The sequence below is a fragment of the Pan troglodytes genome, chromosome 19, assembly GCF_028858775.2.
Source record: "Pan troglodytes isolate AG18354 chromosome 19, NHGRI_mPanTro3-v2.0_pri, whole genome shotgun sequence".
Taxonomy (NCBI): domain Eukaryota; kingdom Metazoa; phylum Chordata; class Mammalia; order Primates; family Hominidae; genus Pan; species Pan troglodytes.
The window spans coordinates 62,340,584-62,362,500 of record NC_072417.2 but is presented as its reverse complement, the minus strand read 5'-3'; the positions used below and the strand labels follow the sequence as shown (position 1 = coordinate 62,362,500).

At 46.5% G+C, this 21,917-nt stretch overlaps 1 protein-coding gene across 2 annotated transcripts in view; it reads left to right on the top strand.

Moving 5' to 3' along the window:
- ODF4 (outer dense fiber of sperm tails 4) overlaps positions 1 to 500 on the top strand; it is a 6,335-nt gene extending 5,835 nt beyond the window's left edge. For both annotated transcript variants that reach the window (XM_009432782.3, XM_009432781.3), the window contains exon 4: positions 122 to 500. In XM_009432782.3, coding sequence (XP_009431057.1) covers positions 122 to 306 — 185 coding nt within the window. In that variant the 3' untranslated portion in view covers positions 307 to 500. The remainder of the gene's footprint in view (positions 1 to 121) is intronic.
- Positions 501 to 21,917: the final 21,417 nt, after the last annotated feature.

Sequence of the window (21,917 nt, the reverse complement as noted above, 5' to 3'; positions counted from 1 at the left end):
AAGAGGCTGGCAATCCCCAGGGCTAGATTTTTAGGGTCTTATCTTCCCTTTGGTCTCACCCTACTTGTCACTTAACCTCCCAGTCACAACTTTCCTCTCCCCTGTCCCTGTCCTTTCCCAGCGATCCTTTGCTACTTCAACCATAAAAGTTTCTGGAGTCTGATTCTGAGCCACCCCAGTGGTGCCGTGTCCTGCAGCAGCAGTTTCGGCTTAGTAGAAGAATCTCCAAGGGCACAGATGATCACAGACACCCCCATCACCCAGGAGGGAGTCCTGGATCCTGAGCAGAAGGATACACACGTGTAATCTTTTCTGAACTCCTGGCACCAAGTTCTGTCCATTCATCTGACCCCATCTCCTCATCCTCCCCCAGCCCTTGAATAGGTTGGTCCTCATCATTGCAAGGAATGAGAAAGGGAGGATTTTGCACTCCTCTGCTTTCTCCCTGCCTTGATTGAGCTTGAGTGATGTGGAATAAATTGTCCGTCTCTTCTTTCTCATATCTGGCTGTTGTTGAGGCAAGCTAGAGGAGGAGGGAGAGGAAGGGAGAAAGAACAAGTTTGTTTTCCAGTTCTTCCTGCCCAGGAGCCTTTTGGCACCCGTTAGTGCCTAAACCTGCCCAACCTCTACCAGAACATACTTGTACATGGGCAAACGCCTCTGGAGAGCTAAACCTCTTTTTACTTTGTTACCCCTGACCCAACATTTGCTAGTTAGTGGGTGGAGGAGGTAGAGCTGATTAGGAGACAGATATCACTTGCCAACTTGTTGGCTTAAGCATAGTGAAGGATTCAAAAGCCAAATGGCTCAAAGATAAGAGGCAGGTTAAACAAGGAGCACCACAGCACAAGTGGTCAGCCCAGGTGTGTGTCCTGGGCAGCAGTCCCACCCTCTGTGTCCAGCTCCGATGACAGAGCGCATAGAGCCTGTGCCCTGGAAACCACCACTACCACCATCCCCTCAGGCTGCTATAGCTTTCCACCCAAGCCTCCCACACCCTCCACCATGTAACAGCAGGAATAAAACATGGCAACAAAGGAAAGCATTAGGGTTAGGTCCTAAGACCAAAAGGTAAGTTGCATATTTGGGTTTTAAAGTTAGCTTGGGGAATGCTGGCAATGCCCATCAGGCTTTGGACATGTTGCCCAGAGAGGCCAGCCTCCTAGGAGAGCATCCATAGCTGACCTTGGTCATGTCTATCCCTCCAGATGAAACCACAATACATCCTGCTGATTGGTAGAGCCCAGTGGTCTGTTTTGATAGGGCGCTGATTGGTGCGTTTACAATCCCTGAGCTAGACACAAAGGTTCTCCACGTCCCCACCAGAGTAGCTAGATACAGAGTGTTGATTGGTGCATTCACAAACCCTGAGCTAGACACAGGGTGCTGATCGGTGTGTTTACAAACCTTGAGCTAGATACAGAGTGCCAATTGGTGTATTTACAATCCCTTAGCTAGACATAAAGGTTCTCCAAGTCCCCACCAGACTCAGGAGCCCAGCTGGCTTCACCCAGTGGATCCCACACCGGGGCTGCAAGTGGAGCTGCCTGCCAGTCCCGCGCCGTGCGCCCGCACTCCTCAGCCCTTGGGTGGTTGATGGGACTGGGCGCTGTGGAGCAGGGGGTTGGCGCTCATCAGGGAGGCTTGGGTCGCACAGGAGCCCACGGAGTGGGTGGGAGGCTCAGGCATGGCGGGCTGCAGGTCCCGAGCACTGCCCCGCGGGAAGGCAGCTAAGGCCCGGCGAGAAATGGAGCTCAGCGCCGGTGGGCTGGCACTGCTGGGGGACTCAGTACACCCTCCGCAGCCGCTGGCCCGGGTGCTAAGCCCCTCATTGCCCGGGGCCGGCAGGGTCGGCCGGCTGCTCCGAGTGCAGGGCCCGCCAAGCCCACGCCCACCCGGAACTCCAGCTGGCTCGCAAGCGCCGCGCGCAGCTCGGGTTCCCGCTCGCGCCTCTCCCTCCACACCTCCCTGCAAGCTGAGGGAGCGGCCTCCGGCCTCGGCCAGCCCGGAAAGGGGCTCCCACAGTGCAGCGGTGGGCTGAAGGGCTCCTCAAGTGCCGCCAAAGTGGGAGCCCAGGCAGAGGAGGCGCCAAGAGCGAGGAGGGCTGTGAGGACTGCCAGCACGCTGTCACCTCTCACAGGGAGAAATTGTGAGTGGATCAGGTATGTTAAAAATATATGTATTAGGTTGGGCCGCGTGAGGTGGCTCATGCCTGTAATCCCAGCACTTTGGGAAAACGAGGTGGGCGGATCACTTGAGGTCAGGAGTTCGAGACCAGCCTGGCCAACATGGTGAAACTCCGTCTCTACTAAAGATACAAAAATTAGCCGGGTGTGGTGGTGCATGCCTGTAGTCTCAGCTACCTGGGTGGCTGAGGCATGAGAATCGCTTGAACCTGGAAGATGGAGGTTGCAGTGAGCCGTGATTGCGCCACTGCAGATTGAACCATATATGTTTTGTTAGTAGTTAAATGTGGCAATTTTATATGGTTCAACCTAATGTATATGATCGACTTTATTTATTTATTTATTTATTGAGACGGAGTTATGCTCTTGTTGCCCAGGCTAGAGTGCAATGGTACCATCTTGGCTCACCGCAACCTCTGCCTCTCAGGTTCAAGCGATTCTCCTGCCTCAGCCTCCCTAGTAACTGGGATTACAGGCATGCACCACCATGCCGGCTAATTTTGTATTTTTAGCAGAGATGGGGTTTCTCCATGTTGGTCTGGCTAGTCTTGAATCCTGATCTGCCCGCCTCAGGTGATCGGCCCGCCTCAGCCTCCAAAGTGCTGGGATTACAGGTGTGAGCCACCACGCCCAGCTGACTTCTATTTAATATGAGCCCCTTCTGAGATTCTTGTTCTTACCACACCTGATCAGCAATTGTATCATTCCTAACCCAGGAAAGATTCCTAACAAAGCAAAGATTCTGAGCAAGGAACATAATACAAGGGCTTGAAAATTAGGCACAACAGACATTCCACAAATCTCTACTCTGTATCCCACTTTAATCCTCTCCCCAGTAGCTAACAAGGATTTACTGGGGGACTTACTGAACTAGTCATCCTGGAGGAAGGGACACCAAATAAAGGAATGTCATGGTCTCTGCCTTAGGTACAAACACACGTATGTATAATGTAATTAGAGAAACTGACTTAGTGATTTCGTAGGGGTCACAAACTCAAATGCATACAGGGGTTAGGTGGGTAACATAAATAAAGGGGGCCACTCTCACAGTCTGTATATAATTTTTCCCTTTTGATAAAGATCTGGTGTATTAGCTATTTATTGCTGGATAACAAATTACCCCACATTTAGTGGCTTAAAATAATAAATATTTATTATCTCACATCATATCTGAAGGCCAGGAATGTGAAAGCAGCTTAGCTGAATAATTTGTCAAAATTATTTAAAAAATTTTTAAAAACTTTTAAAAATTATTTTATCATATACAACATGATGTTTTGAAATAGGTTTACATTGTGGAATGGCTGAGTTGAACTAATTAATGTATGCATTCCCTCACATACTATTTTTTGTGGTGAGAACACTTAAAACCTACTATCTCAACGTTTTTCAAAATGCAATACATTGTTATTGACTATAGTCACCATGTTGTACAATAGGTCTCTTGAACTCATTCCTCCTAATTAAAATCTTATAGTGTTGTTTTTTTTTTTTTTTTTTTTTTTTTTTGAGATGGAGTCTCGCTGTCTCCCAGGCTGGAGTGCAGTGGCGCGATCTCGGCTCACTGCAACCTCACGCCATTCTCCTGCCTCAGCCTCCCGAGTAGCTGGGACTACAGGTGCCCACCACCACGCCTGACTAATTTTTTTGTGTTTTTAGTAGAGACGGGGTTTCACCGTGTTCACCAGGATAGTCTCGATCTCCTGACCTCGTGATCCACCTGCCTCGGCCTCCCAAAGTGCTGGGATTACAGGTGTGAGCCACCGCGTCCGGCATTTTTTTTTTTTTTTGAGACTGAGTTTCACTCTCATTGCCCAGGCTGGAGTGCAATGGTGAGATCTTAGGTCACTGCAATCTCTGCCTCCCGGGTTCAAGCAATTCTCCTGCCTCAGCCTCCCGAGTAGCTGGGATTACAGGTGTGTGCCACCATGCCCGGCTGATTTTTTGTATTTTTAGTAGAGACGGGGTTTCACCATCTTGGTCAGGCTGGTCTTGAACCTCTGACCTCAGGTGATCCATCCACCTCAGCCTCCCAAAGTGTTGGGATTACAGGCGTGAGCCACCACACCCGGCAATCTTATAGTCTTTGACCAATATCTCCTCAGTCACATCCTCCCCCAGTCCCTGGCAAACACCATAATACTCTTTGCTTCTATGTGTTTGACTAATTTAGATTCTACATGTAAGTGAGATCATGCAGTATTTGTCTTTCTGTGCCTGGCTTATTTCACTTAACATAATGCCATCCAGGTTCATCCATCTTGTTGTAAATGACAGGATTTCCTTCTTCTTTTTTTTTTTTTTTTCTGTTGAGACGGAGTTTCTCTCTTGTCGCCCAGGCTGGAGTGCGATGGTGTGATCTTGGCTCACTGCAACCTCGACCTCATGGGTTCCAGCAATTTTTCTGCTTCAGCCTCCCAAGTAGCTGGGACTGCAAGCGCCCACTACCATGCCTGGCTAATTTTTGTATTTTTAGTAGAGACGGGGTTTCACAATGTTGGCCAGGCTGGTCTTGAACTCCCGACCTCAAGTGATCCACCCGCCTTGGCCTCCCAAAGTGCTGAGATTACAAGCATGAGCCACCACGCCTGGCCTGTGGACATATTTTATTACCATTACATTTTAGTATAAAAAATATCTTACAATAGGAGGGCATAATTAGAAATGGCAACTGGAATTTCATTTTAATTTTGGGAGACAAGTGGGATTGGGATATCCCGGAAAACTGCCTTATGTAACAGGGGAAGGTGCAACTCAGCTCCATGGGTTATTGCTGTGAGGAACATTTGTCATTTGGAGCTGCTCAGCATTCATATGGTTTTCCTATTTGGGGAGAATGTCAACATAAGTGGGAAGTGGAGTCGCTTCCAATTATAGAAGGTGCAGGAGGGGAAGACACACCTGGGACCGCTCTCAGGCAGCCAGAGTGCCAACATATGACTAAGATTATTCACCTGCGGCAGGGCACGGTGGCTCATGCCTGTAATCCCAATACTTTGGGAGGCCAAGGTGGGCGGATCACTTGAGGTTGGAAGTTCGAGACCAGCCTGACCAACATGGAGAAACCCTGTCTCTACTAAAAATACAAAATTAGCTGGGCGTGGTCATGCATGCCTGTAATCCCAGCTACTCGGGAGGGTGAGGCAGGAGAATCACTTGAATCTGGGAGGGGGAGGTTGCAGTGAGCCGAGATTGTGCCGTTGCACTCCAGCCTGGGCAACAAGAGCAAAACTCCATCTCAAAAAAAAAAAGATTGTTCACCTGCGACTTTGTATCCTTTTCATTAAGTGCAAAGAATTAAGGGAATATTGGAATCACTCTAGTCCATGCAGGATCCTGCATCCTGCAGCAGAGGTGACAGGGCCATTGTCTAGGGGGGACAGCACAGGGTTTTTCTCCCAGAAAACTCATGTGGCATGACTAGGGTTGTAGCTCTGGCTGCTTAGCCTCCCTTGGTTCTTACTCCTCTAAGCCTGTTCTTCAGCTTTCTGTAAGTTATTTCATATCCTTCCTTTTCTGCTTAAGTTAACCAGGGTTGATTTCTGTTGTATACAACCAAAAACCTTAAATAGAATATTTGCTAGAGCTTCTGATTTTTTCAAAAGATGCCGCCAATCCAGATGTTTTTATAAATTCTGATCTTTAAATTTTATTACTATAATTTTTTTTTAGAGAGAGACTCTTGCCCTGTCACCCAGGCTGGAGTGCAGTGGCATGATCATGGCTCATTGCAGCCTCAAACTCCTTGGCTTAAGCAATCCTCCTGCCTCAGCCTCCTGAGTAGCTAGGACTACAGGGATGTGCCACCATGCCCGGCTAATTTTTATTTACAAAACGTTTTTTGGGCCAGGTGCGGTGGCTCATGGCTGTAATCCCAGCATTTTGGGAGGCCGAGGCAGGTGGATCACTTGAGGTCAGGAGTTTGAGACCAGCCTGCCTAACACGGCAATACCCTGTCTCTAATAAAAATACAAAAATTATCTGGTCATGAGGCCGGGCGTGGTGGCTCATGCCTGTAATCCCAGCACTTTGGGAGGCCAAGGTGGGCGGATCACCTGAGGTCGGGAGTTCGAGACCAGCCTGACCAACATGGAGAAACCCCATCTCTACTAAAAATACAAAATTAGCCAGGCGCAGTGGCACATGCCTGTAATCCAAGCTACTAGGGAGGCTGAGGCAGGAGAATCGATTGAACCTGGGAGGTGGAGTTTGCGGTGAGCCGAGATCGTGCCATTGCACTCCAGCCTGGGCAACAAGAGTGAAACTCCATCTCAAAACAAAACAAAACAAAACAAAAAAATTTAGCTGGGCATGGTGGCGGGTGCCTGTAATTTCAGCTACTCGGAAGGCTGAGGCACAAGAATCACTTGAACCCAGGAGGTGGAGGTTGCAGTGAACCGATATTGTACCACTGCACTCCAGCCTGGGCAACAGAGCAAGACTCTGTCTCAAAAAAAAGAAAAAAGTGTTTTTGGAGATGGTGGGGGGGATCTCATCATGTTGCCCAGGCTGGTCTCGAACTCCCAGCATCAAGAGATCCTCCTGCCTCAGCGTCCCCAAGCACTGGGATTACAGGCATGAACCACTGTACCCAGCCTAAAATTTATTTTAATTGAATGTCTTGGTCCATTTGTGCTCTATAACAAAGTACCTGAGATTGGATAATTTATAAAAAACAGAAATTTATTTTTCACAGTTCTAGAATCCGGGAACTTTAAGATCAAGGCACCAGCAGACTCAGTGTCTAGTGAGGGCTTGCTCTCTGTTTCCAAGATGGTGCCTTCTTGTTGTGTTTTCACATGGCGGAAGAGAGGGAAGGGCCAAGCAAGTCTCTGAAGCCTTATTTTAAAAAATTAGGGCCAGGTGTGGTGGCTCACGCTTGTAATCCCAGCACTTTGAGAGGCCGAGGCAGGCAGATCACCTGACGTCAGGAGTTTGAGACCAGCCTGGCCAACATGGTGAAACCCCGTCTCTACTCCAACCCCGGCTGGAGTGCAATGGCGCGATCTTGACTCACCACAACCTCCGCTTTCATGCGCGTCCGTGTGAAGAGACCACCAAACAGGCTTTGTGTGAGCAATAAAGCTGTTTATTTCACCTGGGTGCAGGTGGGCTGAGTCCGAAAAGACAGTCAGCAAAGGGTGGTGGATTATCATTAGTTCTTATAGGTTTTGGGATAGGCGGTTAGGAAGTTAAGAGCAATGTTTTGCGGGCAGGGGTGGATCTCACAAAGTACATTCTCAAGGGTGGGGAAAATTACAAAGAACCTTCTTAAGGGTGGGGGAGATTACAAAGTACCTTCTTAAGGGTGGGGGAGATTACAAAGTACATTGATCAGTTAGGGTGGGGCAGGAACAAATCACAATGGTGGAATGTCATCAGTTAAGGCTATTTTTACTTCTTTTGTGGATCTTCAGTTACTTCAGGCCATCTGGACGTATACATGCAAGTCACAGGGGATGCGATGGCTTGGCTTGGGCTCAGAGGCCTGACACCGCCTCCTGGGTTCAAGTGATTCTCCTGCCTCAGCCTCCTGAGTAGCTGGGATTATAGGCATGTGCCACCACGCCCGGCTAATTTTGTATTTTTGGTAGAGACAGGGTTTCTCCATGTTGGTCAGGCTGGTCTCGAACTCCCGACCTCAGGTGATCCGCCCACCTTGGCCTCCCAAAGTGCTGGGATTACAGGCAGGAGCTACCGCGCCCAGCCTAGGATTGGGTATTCTTTCTTCCTTACCTATTTGGTGTATTGTGTCAGCTTAGCTAAACTGCAACTATTTTCCAGAAGTCTCTTCCTGCAGTGTTTCAGGTTAGCTTGAGCCACAGAGATATTTGGTAGGAGATTTGGAAGTGGATGTGGAGCATTTAATTACTAGTGTTAGTTCCCTGTGCCGCAGTAACGACATTCAAGGTGGTGGCTGATCTGTCACCCTGGGTGCTGGAATGAGGAGACATGGAGAGGAGCCCACAGCAGATACTTGATGGACAGGTAGTGCTATGGACTAAACCGTTTCTCCCTGAAATTTATATGTTGAAGCCTTTACTCCCAATGTGGCTGTATTTGGAGATAGGGCTTTTTAGGAGGTAATTAGGGTTAAATCACGTCATAAGGGTGGGAGCCCTATCCGATAGGATTAGTGGTTCTTTATAAGAGACACCAGAGCTGTTTCTTTCTCTCTGCAAACATGCACTGAAGAAAGGCCGTGTGAGGACATAGCTAGATGGCAGCTGTCTTTGAGCTAGGAAGGAAGCCCTCCCCAAAAACAGAATCAGCCAGAACCTGGATCTTGAATTTCTTGCCTCCAGAATTGTGAGAAAAATAATTCTGTTATTTAAGGCGCCCAGTCTATGGACTTTTGCAGTGGCAGCCTGAGCAGACCAAGACACACGGTGTGGGTGAGAATTTAACCTGGTTGTTGTAAGCATCTAGGATTTTAGGGTTGTTTATTACCTTAGCATAACTGAGACTGTGCTGATGGACACAACTTCTTTGGCTAAAGGGAGGATAAAAATAGACTGAAACTAAAATTGTTCTGCTTTACAAAGACAACTCCCGATCTGCAGACCTCAATTTGAATTACAATCAGACAGCAAGGCTTGAAGAGGCTGGTAATATTCCATCAGAGAGAACAATAAATGTATGAAGTCTGAATAATGAAGGAAACATTTACAAATACACTTGACAGAAGAAGAAGGGAGGCAGGGTGGTGGCTCACGCCTGGAAGCCCAGCACTTTGGGAATCCAAGACAGGCAGATTGGTTGAGCTGAGGAATTCGAGATCAGCCTGGGAAACATGGTGAAACCCCGACTCTACAAAAAATACAAAAATTAGCCGGGCATGGTTGCACAGGCCTATAGTCCCAGCTACAGGGGAGACTGAGGTGAGAGGAGTGCCTGAGCCCAGGAGGTCAAAGCTTCAGTGAGCCGAGATCGCACCACTGCACTCCAGCCTGGGTGCCAGAGTAAGACCCTGTCTGAAAACAAACAAAAAAAAAAAGAAAAAGAATGTAAAGATTTTAAGATACAGCACAGTTATGCTTTTGATGATCATGTCTTCGTTCCTCAATATAGATTAGAATTTACAGTAGTTCCCTCACTATCTGGTATTTCCTTATTATCAGTAGTTCTCTCATTATCAAGAAATCCAAGATCAAGGTACCTGGTGGTTTTGCTTCGCTTTCCATGGTGTCAATTACCCGTGGTCAACTGGGGTCCAAAATTATTAAGCATGGCCAGGCGCAGTGGCTCACGCCTATAATCCCAGCACTTTGGGAGGCCCAGGTGGGTGGATCACTTGAGGTCCGGAGTTCGAAATCAGCCTGGCCAACATGGTGAAACCCCGTTTCTACTAAAAATACAAAAATTAGCTGGGTGTGGTGGCGCATGCCTGTAGTCCCAGCTACTCGGGAGGCTGAGGCAGGAGAATCGCTTGAACTGGGGAGGCGGAGGTTGCAGTGAGCCGAGATCGCACCACTGCACTCCAGCCTGGCGACAGAGCAAGACTCTGTCTCACAAAAAAACAAAACCAAACAACATTCTTAGGTTTTATTAGTTTCCTCAAGTGACTGAGTGCTAAGCATATTGATTTTGATTTTCACAGCACTGGAGTAAGTAAACTTTTATCTTGAAAACAGCTTTTTTTTTTCTTTTAAAAATCTCTATTGTTGTTAGTTCAATAGTTTGTAGTCTCTGGCTGTAGCCAAGATTAGCCAGCCAGCTCTGAAACAGAGACATAGAAATAGGGTAAATAAAAACCAAGTGTTGGGCCGAGCCCAGCCATGGGGCAGGCTGAGGCAGGAGGATTGCTTGTGGCCAGTAGTTCAAGATCAGCCTGGACAACATAGTGAGACACTCAAGTGTCTCAAGAGTATGAAAAGACAAAGCACTCACTGGGACAAAATATTTGCAAAAGACATATCTGATAAAAGACTGTTTTCCTCAGCAGGCAAAGAATTCTTAAAACTCAACTAACCAATTAAAAAATGTGCAAAATATTTAAAAATATGCAAAAGATCTACAGACATCTCGCCAGAGATGATATACATATGGCAAATAACCATATGAAAAGATGTTCAACATCATATGTTCTCAAGGGAATTTCAGATTAAAACAATGAGATACCGCTGCATTTATTTGAATAGTTAAAATCCAAAATACTGACAACACCAAAAGCAAGTGATGATGTGGAATAACAGGAACTCTCATTCATTGTTGGTGGGAAGGCGAAATGGCCAGCAACATTGGAAGACAGTTTGGCAATTTCTTTTCTTTTTTTTTTTTGGGACAGTGTCTCCCTCTGTTGCCCAGGCTGGAGTGCAGTGGCACAATCTTAGCTCACTGCAGTCTCCGTCTCCCACATTCAAGCAATTCTCCCACCTCGGCCTCCAAGTAGCTGGGATTACAAGGGCGCGTGCCACCATGCCCGGCTAATTTTTTTTTGCATGTTTAGTAGTGACGGGGTTTCACCACGTTGGCCTGGCTGGTCTTGAACTTCTGACCTCGGCCTCCCAAAGTGTTGGGATAACAGGCACGAGCCACCGTGCCCGGCCTGGTTTGGCAATTTCTTAAAAAACTAAACATACTTTTTTATTTTTTGAGATGGAGTCTCACTCTGTCGCCCAGGCTGGACTGCAGTGGCGCGATCTAGGCTCACGGTAAGCTCCACCTCCCGGGTTCACGCCATTCTCCTGTCTCAGCCTCCACAGTAGCTGGGACTACAGGTGCCCGCCACCACACCCGGCTAATTTTTTTGTGTATTTAGTAGAGACAGGGTTTCACTGTGTTAGCCAGGATGGTCTTGATCTCCTGACCTCGTGATCCGCCCACCTCAGCCTCCCAAAGTGCTGGGATTACAGGCGTGAGCCACCGCGCCCGGCCAAAACTAAACATACTCTTAAAATACAATCTCGTGATTGTTGTGCTCCTATTTACTCAAATGAACCAAAATCTGATGCCCACACAAAAACCACACACAAATCTTTATAGCAGCTTTATTCATAATTGCCGAAAATTAGGAGCAAGCAAGATATCCTTCAGTAGGTGAATGCATAAACTGTGGTATATCCATACAATGGAATATTACTCAGTGCAAAAAAGAAACGAACTATTCAAGCCACAAAAGACATGGAGGAAACTTAAATACACATTGTGAAGTATAAGAAGGCAGTCTGAAAAAGGAACATACTATATATAACATTTTGGAAAAGGCAGAACTATAGAGAGTAAAAAGATCAGTGGTTTCCAGGAGTTTGGGGAGTAGGAAGGGAGGGATGAATAGCTAGCTAGAGTACAGGGGATTTTTAGGATAGTGCAACTATTCTGTATGATACTTTAATGGTAGCTACATGTAATTTTACATTTGTCAAAACCCATAGAATGAGCCAGGCATGGTGGCACATGCTGTAGTCTCAGCTACTTGGCAGGCTGAGGTGGAAGGATCACTTAGGCTCAGGAGCTTGAGGCTGAAGTAGACCATGACTGCGCCACTGCACTCCAGCCTGGGCAATAGAGTGAGACCCTGTCTCTAAACAAACAAACAAACACAATAGAATGCATAGCACAAAGAGTGAACCCTAATGTAAACTACAGATTTGCAGAGGCAGGAGAATTGCTTGAACCCGGGAGGTGGAGGTTGCAGTGAGCCGAGATCACACCATTCCACTGCAGCCTGGGCAACAAGAGCGAAACTCCGTCTCAAAAATAAAAATAAAATAAAAATAAAGTCCATTATTAAACAACAAAAAAGCACCCCAAAAACCAAGGGCCAAGAAAGAGGGAATATTATTTTTCTTTTCTTTTTTTTTTTTATGGAGCTCTGTTGCCCAGGCTGGAGTACAGTGGCGCAATCTCTGCAACCTCTGCCTCCCAGGTTGAAGCGATTCTCGTGCCTCAGCCTACTGAGTAGCCGGGGTTATAGATGCCCGCCACCTCGTCTGGCTAGTTTTTGTATTTTTAGTAGAGACAGGGTTTCAGCATGTTGGCCAGGCTGGTCTTGAACTCCTGACCTCAGGTGATCCACTCGCCTCGGCCTCCCAAAGTGCTGGGATTTCAGGCATGAGCCACCACACCTGGCCTAATTTTCTATAATGGAGAAAACACAAGGCTTATGATTTTCTGCTTCCACAAAGCATTTGGCAGAAATAGGCCAGGAATCCCTATTTTGTAGCCAGGGGAAAGGAAGAATTGTTCTCGTTAGGGGACCACTCTCTAGGGTGAAGCCTGGTCAGTGCCATAGAAACTGTCCTTGGTATTTCTGAGAATTCTGGTTCCATGCTTGGTTAGCTGAGAAACTTGTCAGACACCATATTCTAGTGAGTGCCTGGAAGATACCTGTGAACAGAAGGGGAAACGACACAAGGCCTGGGGGCTTTCAGGCAGCTTTTGGGATCTGCTACATAAAATGCCAGGACTTGAAGACAAGTGACTCTCACTCACATGAATACTGCCTTTGCAGGCCAAAGAGCAAACTGCCAAGTTACTACCCTGTATTTCCATGTTCAAAGCTGTCTCTCCTCTTTGGTGGGAACTTGTCAATTCTTCTTTTTTTGGACGTAATTGTAGACTTACAGAAAAGTTGCAAGAATAGTACAAAGAATTCCCACTCTTCACCCAGATTCCCCAAATGTTAACATTTTACTGCATTTTTTTTTTTTTTTTTTTTTTTTTTTGAGACGGAGTCTTGCTCTGTCACCAGGCTGGAGTGCAGTGGTGTGATCTTGGCTCACTGCAACCTCCGCCTCCTGGGTTCAAGCAATTCTCCTGCCTCAGCCTCCTGAGTAGGTGGGATTACAGGCGTGTGCCACCACACCTGGCTGATTTTTGTATTTTTGTAGAGACAGGGTTTCACCATGTTGGTTAGGCTGGTCTCGAACTTCTGACCTCATGATCTGCCCACCCTGGCCTCCCAAAGTGCTGGGATTACGGGCGTGAGCCACCGCACCCAGGTGCATTTGTTTTATATCTCTCTGTCCCTCTGTCCCTCCCTTCTCTCTCTCCACACACACACACACACACTCTCTCTCTCTCTCTCATTTTCCTGTACTATTTGATAATAAGTCGCCGACATAATGCTCTTTATCAAGATATTTCAACATCTATTTCCTAAAAACAAGGACATTCTCTTACATAACCACAGTACAATCCTCAAGATCAGGAAATTAACTTTGATACAATATTATACTCTTCAGACAATATTCACATTTTACCAACTGTCCCAGTGATGCTCATTGTAATAAAAGAATATCCTGGATCATGCATCACATTTGGTTCCCACATCTCTAGCCTACTTTAACTGGAATAGCTCCTCAGTCTTTCTTTGTCTTTCTCAACATTGCCGTTTTTTAAAGAGTACAGGGCAATTATTTTGCTGAATGCCCCTCAATCTGGGTTTGTCTCTTGTCTCTTCATAATTAGATTCAAGTAGCGCATCTGTGGTACAAATGACACAGAAATGTTCTCAGTGCATCCTATCAGGGCAGCAGTAGTTGTACATGTACTGGGGAGGTTAACTTTGATCACTGGGTTAAGGTGGTGTCTGCCAGGTCTCTGAGTGAGGATCCTGCTGATTATATTTCTCCCTGCAAGAAGTCCTCTAATACAAAGTAGGCAGGATGGAGAATGTTCAGCAGTGATCTGCAAATGGTCCTTGGAAACTGAGCACTCCTTTACAGACTTACAAGTCTTTACTCCGTGCCTATTTTTCTGCATTTAGCAGTCTCTTTATTTGTTGGTACCACCAAAGGCCAGCATGATGCCTGGTACATACTTAGTGCTTATAAATGTCCAATGAATGAGTGAAACTGACAGGCTAGAGAAGGGGGTAGGTAAGGAGAGCTGGTCCAGGAAAAGCCCAGAATGACAGTGGATTTCAGAGAGACTCTCTTCCTGATACAGAGGGCCCCTGCACCTACAGATGAAGAAGGGTGGCAGTTTCAGGTGTCTGGACTGGTTCTCTGCACCCCATTCAGGGCAGAAAGGCAGGGTTTCAGGACTGGGAGCCAGCTGTGTTATTACAGGTGACCTGGGTTCTGTGTTGAGCGAGATCCTAATGGTCCCTACATTTAAGGCAGCCATTTCCAGCATTTTGGCCATTGCATCAGGAGAAAGAGAGGCAAAAACAGAGGGGATGTCATTCAAAGAACAGTACACTGAATTGTGGGGGTAGAGTGGGGAGGAGGAAAGAGGCAAACATCTGGCCACTGAATGACTCACCAAAGTTAGGAGTGAGCCATCTGTGTGAAACCCAGAGGAAAGGCTCACAAGCACTCATCTGCTACATACTCACCCTGTAATGTCGCGGGAAATGCATAAAAGTGAAAAGAACTCCTATGCCAAAGTTCCAGGTGTGGAAAAGTTATTCTGAGCAAGGAGCTAGTCAACAGAAAGGATGTAGCAATTCAAATTACATAGAACAATAAGATTTAACAAATTGAGACATGGGGAAGCAAAAAGCAAAATATCAGGACCAAATTTTAAATGGAAAAGGGAAACTCTAACTAGATCCAAACCAAAATGATAATAATAATGATAATAATAATAATAACAATGAAGAAAAGTAAACATAAGAAAAATATGATTCTAAAAGGCAAAGTCTCATATTAAAACGGAAAGGCAATTTGCTCAGGAAGCTCACGTTTCCTGCCTTCTTTGTTTGCTTGGAAAACACAGTAGAGTCGACCATCTGGGGTAATTAATTCTAGGGTAAAAATGTCAGAACCTGGGTAAACAAAGATTAGCACCATGATAAAAATAAGGAAGAACCAGGAACTAAAAAGGAAACCAAATTCAGTAAGTTCAAAGGGATAGAATTCTGAAGAAAATTTTGAAGATTCCGGGGACAAGCTTGTTTTGCCATCAGTCAACTTTTTGAATGAGAGTCCTGGGATAACTCTTGCTCTTTTATATTTCAAAGTATCTCAGGTTTCAAATCAATTTCTATAAAGCTTCCACAAAACAAATGGAAGAACTGTAAATCACAAACTAAAAAAAACAAACAAAACAAAAAACCTTTCCCCCTTACAATTCGACAACCCAAAGTCACCAAATTGAACAAGGGTAAAGTAATTGCAGAGGTAACGGGCTCATGCAGTGATTGAACCTAACCTTGGCAAACCATACTTCAATGGTCTGTTGTACTAATGTCCAGAAAGCATGTAAAATAATTTGGAAGCAAGAACGTAAGTCTGAGCTTCTCGGTTGCCTCCCCCGCTGCCCTTCCTTCTCAGTGCTAATGACATTCTAATGCTTAGTCTCAAAAAAACCATTGGTAATAGGGATCTCAGAAATATCAGAAGAAAACGTTCCTTCTACCCCTAGAGCTGCAGACAAGCAGATTCTATTCCACAATATAAGGCCAAAGCTAGTTCTGAAAAAGTGGGTAAATAGAGAACATTCACAAAAGCATTCATCTCTAAGTCTCCCATCTTCTCTCCATCTCGGAAGTGGGGACATGTGCCCTGGCAGGAAGTTCAGGCTGGGGTTCTAGAAGAGGTAGGAAGTACAAAAGTACAAGAGGACAGTCTTCACACTACACAGGGCAGAACTGGAAGAGAACTTTAAAACGAGTTGGTTCAATTGTCTGTCACCTTAGATGAGGAAGCCAAGTTCTGGAAAGAATAAGTGACTCTGGCAGTGCCTAGAGTAGCCGATGGCCTGAGTTTCTTCCTGCCACCCCACACAAAACAAGTGAAACCAGGAAATTCATGTGCCTAGACCTGATGCCTTAATTCCAAAGCTGCAAAGGTAGTTGGGACCATATGATGGTCCAACTTGGATGCCAGGTTTAAGTTGTTATCCTGCGAGTGAGGAACCACTGCAGATTTTTTTTTTTCCCCTGAAGGGCTGTGGTGCAATCGTACCTCACTGCAGCCTTGACCTCCTGGGCTCAAGAGATCCTTCCACCTCAGCCACCCAAGTAGCTGGGCCTACAGTGTGAGCCACCAAACCTGACTAATACCATGCCTCACTATGTTGCCCAGGCTGGTGTTGAACCCTGTGGCTCAAGCAATCCTCCTGCCTCAGCCTCCCAAAGTGCTTGGATTACAGGCACGAGCCACTGCACCTGGCCCAATGGAGATTCTTGAGCAGGGGAGATGGTTATAAGCATTGACCTTGGACTTGACACTTAGGTTTGAACCCTGGGCTAGTTATTACTTTCTGAGCTTTATTTCTTTCTTTATGAGAGGAAAATTAAGTCCTTAATACACCTATTTAAACTCATTTCTTCAGCTTCAACTGACTTTGTAGGACTGTAAGGATTACATAAGAAAATGAATTTAAGGCCAGGTGTGGTGGCTCACGCCTGTAATCCCAGCACTTTGGGAGGCCAAGGTGGGTGGTGGATCACGAGGTCAGGAGATCAAGACCGACCGTCCTGGCTAACACGGTGAAACCCCGTCTCTATTAAAAATACAAAATAGCCGGGCGTGTTGGCGGGTGCCTGTAGTCCCAGCTACTTGGGAGGCTGAGGCGGGAGAATGGCGTGAACCCGGGAGGTGGAGCTTGTAGTGAGCCAAGATTGCGCCACTGCACTCCAGCCTGGGCAACAGAGCAAGATTCCGTCTCAAAAAAAAAAAAAAAAAAAAAAAAAAGAAAATGAATTTAAAGCTCAATACTAATACTGTAGGTAAATTAGTATTCAGTAGTGTTAACTATTATTCCAAGCAGAGCTTTACTTCTGGAAGATTCACTAGGTGGGTTGTCTCCAATCAACAAAGGTAACAAGGGCCTGTCCTGGGGGAATGGAGAGATGGTAACAGATTTAAGACATTTCAGAGTTAGCCTATCAGTTATGTACTGTTGCATAACAAACCACCTCTAAACTTGGTGGCTTGAAACAACAACATTCATTTATTTTGCACATGACTCTGCAATTTGGCCAGGGCTTGTGTCTGTTCTATACAGTATTGAATGGACGATGAACTGGGGGCTGGGGAGTCTCCTTTTAAGATGGCTCACTCACATGGTTGGCAGGTTGGTTCTGTCTGTTGGCTAAGAGCTCAGCCAGGGCCGAGGGCCCAGGGCTTTGGCTCCTCTCAATGTGGGCCTCTCCACAGGCTGCCTGGGCTTCTTCACAACATGGTGACTGTGTTTCAAGAGTAACCATTCCAAGAGAGTGAGGTGGCATTTTTATAACAGCCTCAGAAGCCACATATTATTACTGTTTTGTACTAGACTGGTCAAGGCAAGAACAAATTTCTGCCTAAGTTCCAGGAGGGGTGATAAAAACTCCATCTCTTGATAGGAAAGTGCAAAGTTCTCGAAGAACACGTGTTACAGATATACTGTTGCATTGACATTTGGAAAATATAATCTGCCACTGGTAGGGATGACATGATTTAGCAAATTGGCTAGGGGCAGTGAGGGAGAATGATACACTGATGACTCTGGGTTGGGTGACCCATGGTGCCATTAATAGAACTAGTGGAATACAGAAGGAAGAATATGTTAGGGGAGATTATTGACTCTGAGAAGCCCATAGTAGTCAGAAGGCAGGAGCCTGGAAGAGGCATAAGTGAGTCTTACACAGAAAAGTCACAGCTAAAACTAAGACTAGAAGAAATGGCCAAGGATGAGAAAGAAAATCATAACAGATTTTTAGAAAACAATTTTTTTTTTGAGAGGGAGTCTCACTCTGTTACCGAGGCTAGAGTGCAGTGGCACGATCTCAGCTCACTGCAACCTCCGCCTCCTAGATTCAAGCAATTCTTGTGCCTCAGCCTCCTGAGTAGCTAGGATTACAGGCACCTGCCACCATGCCTAATTTTTGTATTTTTAGTAGAGATGCGGTTTCGCCATTTTGGCCGGGTTGGTCTCAAACTCCTGACTTCAGGTGATCCGTCCATCTTGGCCTCCAAAGTGCTGGGATTACAGGCATGAGCCACTGCACCTAGCCTATTTTCTACTTTTTAAATGGCATTATTTTTCCATACCAGTATTTATTTTTATGTAGCCAGATGTATTAATATTTTTCTCCAAGATCACAAACATCTTTTTTTCATACATATATATATATATATATATATTTATTTATTTTTTAGACAGATTCTTGCTCTGTTGCCCAGGCTGGAGTGCAGTAGTGCGATCTTGGTTCACTGCAACCTCTACCTCCCGAGTTCAAGTGATTCTCCTGCCTCAGCCTCCTGAGTAGCTGGGATTACAGGCGCCTGCCACCACACCCAGCTAATTTTTGTATTTTTAGTAGAGACAGGGTTTTGCCAGGTTGGCCAGGCTGGTCTCGAACTTCTGACCTCAGGTGATCCACCCACCTTGGCCTTCCAAAGTGCTTGGATTACAGGCATGAGCCACCGCACCCAGCCCCGCAATATTTTTATCATTATTTTTAAATGTTTAATGTTTAGGGGTCAGACTTCATTTTTGTCAAATGGAGAGCCAATTGATCCAGCCCCATTAACTGAATAATACAACCCTTCCCACTGATTGAAATGCCACTTCTATCATAAGTTCCTAGAGATACACAGGTCTGTTGCTGGCCATTTTTCTTTTTCTTTTTTTTTGGAAACAGGGTCTCTGTCACCCAGGCTGCAGTGCGGTGATACGATCATGGCTCACTTTAACTTTGGCCTCCCAGGTTCAAGTGATCCTCCCACTTCAGCCTCCCAAGTAGCTGGGATTACAGGTACATGGCACCATGCCCCGCAGTGGCCTTTCTTCAGCAGTGGGCCACAGAAACGAATATGCATGTGAGTGGCTGAGGGTGGCCACCTGGAGAGTGCCACATGCACTGCGTCTCCTCATTTGCTGCTGTGCAGAAATTGTGGACCCACTGTAGCCACATATGCCGAGTTCTCAAGAGGTGCTAGACATCCAGATTTTTATATGAACTCTCCAGTGTTTAAAGTGTTGGCAATTAATTAAAAAAAAAAAATTAAAAATGCCGGGCACCATGGCTCACGTCTGTAATCTCAGCACTTTGGGAGGCCAAGGTGGGTGGATCACCTGAGGTCAGGAGTTTGAAACCAACCTGGCCAAAATGACAAAACCCCGTCTCTACTAAAAATACAAAAATTAGCCAGGCGTGGTGGCAGGCACCTGTAATCCCAGCTACTCAGGAGGCTGAGGCAGAAGAATCACCTGAACCCGGGAGGTGGAGGTTGTAGTGGGCCGAGATCACGCCATTGCACTCCAGCCTAGGCAACAAGAACGAAACTCTGTTTAGAAAAAACAAAATTAGAAACATTATGTGGACAAAATACATTTGCAAGCTGAGACTAGCCTGTGGCACACCGGTTAGTGACCTCTATTCCACATGCTGAAATAATGCAGGCCAGACTGGGTCCAGGAATCCACCTCTAACTCTTTCCCACTGCCAACATTAAGATGCAAAAGAGGAAGAGTGATGTGGCAGCTCCTGGAAACCCAGGCATCTCTGGGAAAGCAAGCAGTGTTATGGCTCATGTGTCACCTTTTACCCACAGGAGTTGATGATGTGGTTCCCGGTATGCCAAGTAACTAGGAGGGAGGAGGTCAGCACTGGGGAGGGGAAGGTAACATCCTCAGTCAAAGTTGGACCTCCCAGACCTGTTAGGCAGAGTTACAAAGAAAGACAATGGGTTGGAAGGAGGATGGAAACTGACGTGCTGGCCAAGAACATAGCAAGATTTTGGCCCCCCAAAACAGGCTGGAAAGTGATGTCACTTCCTATGTAATAATAATGCGGCTTCCGTGGAAACCTTCCAACTTAACACTGCAGAATCTGAAAAGAAATGGCAATGAGCAGAGGTCTCCCACTCTCACGTGGAGGACAGGGTCCGCAAAGATGAGTCACATTGTAGAACTTCACTATTCAGAGAAAGCCCCTTCACATGCAGAATCTCGCTGGTCTCTCAGGACAATCCTGTGAGGTAGGCAGCACCAGGGGTGTTACTGCCCCTTACAGAAGAGGGAACTGGCATTAGTGATGATCAGAATGGGTCTTAGATGGCTCTGGGATGTGCAGGAAGGACACTTGTATAAAGAATAAAAGACTGGCCGGGCGCAGTGGCTCATGCCTGTAATCCCAGCACTTTGGGAGGCCAAGACAGGCGGATCATGAGGTCAGGCATTCGAGACCAGCCTGGCCAACATAGTGAAACCCCATCTCTACTAAAAATACAAAAAATTAGCCGGGCGTGGTTGGCGGGCGCCTGTAATCCCAGCTACTTGGGAGGCTGAGGCAGGAGAATCACTTTAACCTGGAAGGTGGAGGTTGCAGTGAGCCAAGATTGTGCCACTGCACTCCAGCCCGGGCGACAGTGTGAGACTCCATCTCAAAAAAAATAATAATAAAATAAAAATAAAAGACTGCAGGCCCTTTCTCCTTCCCCATGCCCATTTCTGTAGAATCATTTATTCATTAAATTCACTGAACACTTTCCATGGGCTGGGCACTCTTAGGCATTGGGAACATAGGAGTACACAGGTCCTAGGCACTGTCCTCCCCTGTGGCTGGGTCAGTCATCCTTACTCTGAATCATGGCCCAGACTGGCCTTGCCCTACTCCTCTCTAGGTAGAGCAGTGATCTCAGGCCAACTCTTGCATTTTGTTCCAGAAACCTTGATTATTTCCCTGACTATTGGTCACTTCCCGAAATGCACTGAACTGTGCCAGAAATAGGATATGTTTTTAAGTGCTTGAGACACAGACAAGTGGCAGACGCATACCCAAATTCCAACCATACTTTACTTCTGACCTAATTTTAATATATGTTTCATGCAGTTACACAATTATCTGTGCATAATGCTCTGAGAAAAGGGATGGCACATACAGTTTCTCCTGAAGCGGGAAACAGAGCCCAGTTGGTAAGGTGGCCAGTCTCTAGGGCATCTTAGATGAACCTTGTTTCTTCCTATTACTTTTCCTTCATCTACTTTTTTTTTTTTCTGAGATAGAGCCTTGCTCTGTCACCCAGGCTGGAGTGCAGTGGCATGATCTCGGCTCACTGCAACCTCTGCCTCCTAGGTTCAAGGGATCTTCCTACCTCAGGCTCCTGAGTAGCCAGGATTACAGGTGCATGCCACCGTGCCCGGCTAATACTTTGCATTTTTGTAGAGAAGGGGTTTCACCATGTTGGCCAGGCGGGTCTCGAACCCCTGACCTCAAGTGATCGGCCGCCTAAGTCTCCAAAGTGCTGGGATTACAGGCATGAGCCACCGTGCCCAGCCTTCCTTCATCTACTTATTTTCCTGTGATGCCTCCATGTTTTAGAGTATGTGTCTGAGGGGCAGGAATATGTATTAGATACATCTAGGGCAGTCCCACCAGCTTTACATTCTTGAGACCTCATCCATCAGTTCTTGTTTTGCAGACATATACTTCTATTGACTATAATGAGAAGAGTGTCTCTTAAAAATGTAAGTCTGGCCGCACGTGGTGGCTCACGCCTGTAATCCCAGCACTTTGGGAGGCAGAGGCAGGTGGATCACGAGGTCAGGAGATCGAGACCATCCTGGCTAACACGGTGAAACCCCGTCTCTACTAAAAATACAAAAATTAGCTGGGTTCATGGGGGTGCGTGCCTGTAGTCCCAGCTACTCAGGAGGCTGAGGCAGGAGAATCGCTTGAACCTGGGAGGCGGAGGCTGCAGTGAGCCCAGATCATGCCACTGCACTCCAGCCTGGGCGACAGAGTGAGACTCTGTCTCCAAAAAAAAAAAATTAGCCGGGTGTGGCAGTGCACGCCTGTAGTCCCAGCTACTGGGGAGGCTGAGGCAGGAGAATTGCTTGAACTGGGGA